We start from the raw sequence: 6,000 nt of genomic DNA, 5'->3' as shown, positions 1-6,000 counted from the left end.
ACTTGATTTTTCTTTTAAAGAGAGCCGTCGATAAAAATTCAACTATATTTCTCGTATATGCATAAGAGAGAAAGAGACAGATAAAGAGAGGGAGAGACAGAGAGAGATTGTAAGCTAAATTGAATTGTAATCGTTAGGTGATTTAAAAATTACTAATGAACGGTTGATGAAACCTAAAAAAGTTTTTAGAAAGAAGAAAAAGCCAAATAACTCGTAACTCGTACCTTGTACTACACTCCCATCTTCTATATAGATTGCAATGGATACGATATATATAAAACAGTAAAAAGTGGCGAAGAAAACGACGTAACACACAATTTGTAAATTAATTGCTCGAGCAATTTGCTTGACGTCTTCTTTTTTTTGAATGCTTACACACATACATACACACATACAGCTCTGGCCTAATTGGCTTTCGGTATTTATTGTAATTTATTTGTTGGTTGGAATATGTCTGTATAATAAGTACGTGATGTGATTTTTTGGGTCTATTTTATTAAAAGAAAAAAAAAAAAAAAAATACAATTTTTCTTCTTCATTTTTTTCTCTGGCTCATCGTATTCTTGTGCAATTGAATTCGAATGTTAAAGTTAAACTTAAAACATAACATTATCGATTTGCTAGAATGCTTTAGTTTTAAAAATTTTTTTTTTTTTTTTTTTGAAAGAAAGAAAATATTTGATGTATTTATTGCGATAAACTGAAACAAGTCATTTCTTTGTAAATCCATGCACACATATTATTATTATTACGACGTTTCGATAAACTTAAACACCTTTCAATATTCGCCTGCTCAGGCGGTACTCCCAATAATCGTTGCATGCCTTCTATATTCCATTTTCTTAAACGATGATCATATAATTGCATCTTGTAGACGTAACATCGTGTGTAGCATGGTATCGGTTCTTGTACGGGAAAACGAATATAGTCGCCTAGATATTGCCATTCATCGCTATTAAATTTATGAAGGCATTCTTTCATAGCCTGTTTCGCTTCCATGCTAATGTCTTCAATATTATCAATTAAGATGAAAGGATCATCTTCATGCTGCAATTGTTGAATGCATATAAGCGATTAAGGATCTTGTAGCCGATTTTATGAGAATCTTAAATACCCACCGCCTAAACTGTCTTGAGCCTTTGCAGGTTAAACTAAATGACTGATTGCAAGTAATATTATGAAATTAGATATACGCTATTTTTTCGGTGACCTGGCAACATCATAATATTGTCGCTAAAGCTATTCTATATTTTCTGGTCAAAAATTCTGACAGAAAATAGTTTCGATAGACTACGTCTGAAACTAGCTTAGTTGAGTCAAAAAGGAAAAAAAAATCATTGTTATATTCTGAACGAATACATGAACACATATCCACATATATAAGTTACAATTTCCCATCGAAATTCTCCCAAATTCTGGAGTCAAGTTTATTCAAATGTTTCTGTGACAACTTAACGCTTAAGCAGTTCCGATCATTTCTCTTATATTTCCTTTATGATTGCTTCAGCAGTCGACAGTGCATTTCCAAATCGTTACGCTTTCGCACGGTCTTCTTCCAGTCCAGCTAACCATAGTCTTAAACTTTAACACGCACATTCCCGAGCTTATCCAAGAGAGTTGACTTCCGGAGTTTAGTCAAAGGTTACATGCTTTTCATCGCTTGTTACGAATTTCTTCAGAAATGTCTTAAGTACGTTGTACTACACTAGAAAGTAAATGTGCTGGATGGACCAAAGCTCGACGAAATTCCTGGCTGCCTTCTGATAAAGACAGTGGCCAAAGGTAATGATCGAGGGCGGAAGGCGAATTTCCTTAAGAAGACTACAAATTGTATTTGTTTGAATTTTTGTCCTTCAGTGTGATAGTGTTCGCCATATACATTGGCTTTTAAAAGTTCAATTAAGAGATTTTTCACATTTTCTACGCATGGACATCTACGTCATCTTTCTAATTTATAGGAAGCATTGGCAGGGAACTTCGTCCTTTAGGACCGGGCGAGCGTTAATTTTTTTCAGAGCAGTGGAAAAAGGGAATAAGGTGTGACCGGCTCCCTGGGAGTTGTATGTCCAATCGGAAAGTGTTATGCCTTTACCGATTGAGCGTTCAGTATAGCTGCAATCATACGCCACTTGCAATTGAAGTATGATCTACCACACCAGGACGCGGGAACATGTCGTCTTGATAGTCACGGTTCTTAACTATTTAGAAAAGAGTCAACAAAATATTCGGGAGATAAAAGCCTAGGCCTTAATAGGCTTTACATTGTTTACTCGTCGTTAATATGCAGAGATAGCGAAAATTTGGAGAGGAATATGATCAGGATCCTGCGGGTTGGTTGAAACAAATTGACCGTAATGTACCTGCGGCAAGTTTGGGAAATTTAGCATTGAACCAATTGACCGATGCGTGAGGGAAGAAATTACACGTGGATCGACAAATCTTTACAACAAGACAACGTCGTTTTGCTCTAATTATGGCTATGAATTTTCTACTTTAGCTTGTGGTGTGAGATCCAATACGGATAACAGTATGGTATTCCAGTCTTTCGGCGGTGGGTATAATATATAATGAGAAGATGCTATTCATACTTACACTTATAAGACAATGAAAACCGTTATAAGCTATTTCGCAGGAGTTATTGCCCTGTATCAGCTTTTCTTTACACGCCTTATAAATGGAACGACCGAATCGTTTTATAACATTTTCGTCATTAAAGCCTTGCGTTTCATTATAAATATTCAACATATTATTTAAGTAGCAGTTCGTGAAACATGGAAACTCTTCGTAAGTATCCGACCACTGTTTAAATCTTTGCAAACGTTGATCATTTTCCAATGTATAGCCACCGTATGGCGCTAAGCACTGATGCAGCACAATACCCTCTTGAACACCACCACTTGGCGAGGCGTCGATTAAAAACTATAATTAGCGTGATTTTAAGTGATTTTTAGGAGATGTCTTTCTTAAACTACCCACCAAGAAATCTAAACTAAACACAACAACTGTAATTAATTTCATGTTGACACTAAGCGATTTTGTAAGAAGAACGAATGCTGTTGTCTTTAACAAATTCTAATCTAAACTAATGCTAATGTCGATTTCTTTGCTATCATCACACGAGATGAAATTAATGTTTTTCCTCAGGCGTCACATAATTATGTTTAGAATAATATAATGGTATAAGCATCATATATATGTATGCATATATATATATATAAAAGTATATATAAAATAATTTCTATAATTTTCAATTGCACTTGCCTTTCATCATATCATCCCAAAAAAATTCTACTTCTAATCTACTTTCAAGTTTGTAATTACTCTTAATACAGAGAAGCTAAACATAAGCTGCTTTGCTCTTAATCTTCACTTGTATTTAATTCGTTTTTTTTCGTGATGGGATTGGACAAAAAATAATTTCGTCAAAAAAAATTATTTCTCGTTCTTGTTCCTGTGTATGTTTGTGCGCTTAAAGGACTTCACTTGATTGGAAGACATTTTACACTTCCAAGCGTTTTCCAGTATTTGCAACCAGTGGCTCTTAGCACAAGTTGGAAAATATTCAAGAAATTGTCAAACATGCGTAAGACTTTGAGATTTTCCCTAGCGCTTGCTAATATCAGCACATTTTTTCTTCCTTATTCCATGCGGTTTCATGCCCAACGTGTCGCGAGTAAATTAATTATTTGTTTCCTCGCAAGCTGTTAAAAATTCTGGTGGATAAAAGTTAATAACATCGAATCTATTCCGGCACTTTAACCTTTTGAAGCAAGTCGTTTTCCTTCATCTCAAACGTTTCAAATTATGTGGTTAACGACTCAGTTTCCCATAAGGGATTGCTAATTATTCATGAGAGAAGAAAATAGCAATTCGAAGGTACTTGAAAGAGAAGCGATCCTATTTCGGGAATCGTAGAAATCTTCAAATTTTTCATTTTCAACTATTGCAACATCAATCCGCTTGAAGCCGTCTCATCGTTTGACGGCCTCCCTCCCTTTTAATTTCAACTTGTTTCCATCCAATTCATAGAAATGTCGAAATATTTTCAACTTTTGCCATCCCATCCCCTCCCTTTTTCATTTCAGTTTGTTCTACCAATTTTATACATTTCTGAGAGAAAAGATACCACAACGAAATCTTTTAAATCGTTTGTAATCCCTTAACTTTAAATATCTGTTATTTAGTTAAACAACTTTCATCGAATGTTGTTTGTGTATTTGAAAACATTCACAATCAGTTCGCAATCCTTCAAGTTGTTTATGTTAATCATCCTTAATTCCGATTGATCGACTAAAGCGATACATAACAATGATTTTCAATCAATCCAGAAGGAAATTTTCATTGAGCTTGAGGCATATGAGCTTTCTTGTGTTATCGGCACCACAAACTTAAAACACCTTTTCGTAACCTATATACCCTTTTGAATATATAACATGTACCGAAAATGTCCACTTTTGTATTCCTTAATAAAATTAATTCTCATCAGCGCTAAAAACTTTGCTCTCAATTGTCTTTGGGTCAACATTATGAAGACAAAAAATCGCAAAATCGACAAAAGTTAATGAAAGCAGCTAGAATGCCTTCTATGTATGAACAGCGGGAATTCTTTCTTGCTAACACAACATTATGCATAAAATTTTTTTTTTTTTTTTTTTTTTTATTTTGTTTTAAGTCTATCGATAACCCAGATTTTTTATGCCACGCTTTGATGATTCAAAATATTCTAATTTTGTCAGTGCGTTTGTAACAGCATAGCAGAGAGCATATCAGTACTCGGTTGGTGTGCAGAAATTTTAATTAAAATGAAGCTGTCAGTCGCCGAATATGCCGAATACATTCTCTAAACCCCGTTTTTCAGTTCAGTTGTGTTGATTAAGCTCGGCAGTAAACATACTTTGTTTGCTCAAAGGAAGATGAAATAAAAAATGCATATAATAAGCGACAAACCCATCTCTTTTTATACCCTACACCACTTGTAGTATAGAGTATGTTAAATTTGTGCGGACGTATGTAACACGCAGGAGACCGTAACATAGGCCCACATTTTATTATACTGATCGGTTCAGAATTATTATTCGAATTGATCTAAGCCTGTCAGTCCGTCTGACCGCATGATGTGTGTCTATGGAAGTTTGTGTTCAAGCTTTAGTCGCAATTTTTAAGGTATTTCGATAAAATTTGCTACATTGACGCGTTTTGAAAACGGTTTGGATTGGTCCACTTTTTCGACCAATCCCCATTAAAAAGTACCCTATTTAAAAAAGTCGAGATTTAATTTCTAGTGTCAAAATTGGTTAAGTAACAGTATTTTAGCATTCTAAATTGGTGTGAAAAGTTTGGACCGACCGGGCAGTTTTTTGAACCGTGTCTCATATATGAAAAACTGATGTCCTTATGCCGAAAAGGTTTACCTTTCAATGCTTTATGATGAAAATGAGATGATAAAAATAATTTTAGATAAAAAAATGAATTGTACGCAATTTGGACCACGCACGCCTATCCTTGAATTCTGTCCCTTGTAAGGATTTTCATGAACATTTTTGTTTTTTAGGACGGAAAAGTTTAACCATTAATGCTTTATGATCAAAATTGACCCATAATAGTAATTTTGATATAAAAATTAACCGAACCTCTTGGACGCAAATACGGAAAGTAAGCCTTTATTTGCAAGAATTTTTTTTTTTTTAAATACAGTTCCATAATAGTGAGTGGATATAACAATAAGGTATAATTTCTGTGTTCTATGGCAAAAATTAAGAAAAATTAAGTGTTAAGGCAACTCTATGTAGCGTATTTTATAGTCGGCTTAGCCCGATTTTTATGTTTTCACTTGTTCATCAATGGCAATTATCGTCTATGGGTAACACGATGAAAAGATAAACTTGGCGTAATAGCAAACTTTGCTTTCTTAGGGTGTACGAAATTCGTTTCAATTCAAAGACATCTTCTTTTATTTGTTTCATTATATTTTATGTAATGAGCGAAGTGTTTTTTTTTTTT

At 34.2% G+C, this 6,000-nt stretch overlaps 1 protein-coding gene across 4 annotated transcripts in view; it reads right to left on the bottom strand.

Moving 5' to 3' along the window:
* Positions 1–357: 357 nt before the first annotated feature.
* The window catches only part of LOC119635135, a 42,126-nt gene continuing 36,483 nt past the window's right edge, over positions 358–6,000 (bottom strand). For 3 of the 4 annotated variants that reach the window (XM_038029730.1, XM_038029732.1, XM_038029731.1), the window contains exons 3-4: positions 2,593–2,919; positions 358–1,047 (exon numbers count right to left, since the gene is read on the bottom strand). In XM_038029730.1, the coding sequence (XP_037885658.1) occupies positions 688–1,047; positions 2,593–2,919 (687 nt within the window). In that variant the 3' untranslated portion in view covers positions 358–687. Of the gene's footprint in view, positions 1,048–2,592; positions 2,920–2,976; positions 3,193–6,000 lie in introns of those variants that run through there. The other variant, XM_038029733.1, reaches the window with a different exon arrangement.

This window comes from Glossina fuscipes, unplaced genomic scaffold (assembly GCF_014805625.2).
Source record: "Glossina fuscipes isolate IAEA_lab_2018 unplaced genomic scaffold, Yale_Gfus_2 3, whole genome shotgun sequence".
Classification (NCBI taxonomy): Eukaryota; Metazoa; Arthropoda; class Insecta; order Diptera; family Glossinidae; genus Glossina; species Glossina fuscipes.
Note: the sequence above shows the minus strand (reverse complement) of the source record. Positions and strands in the feature narration are given on the sequence as shown.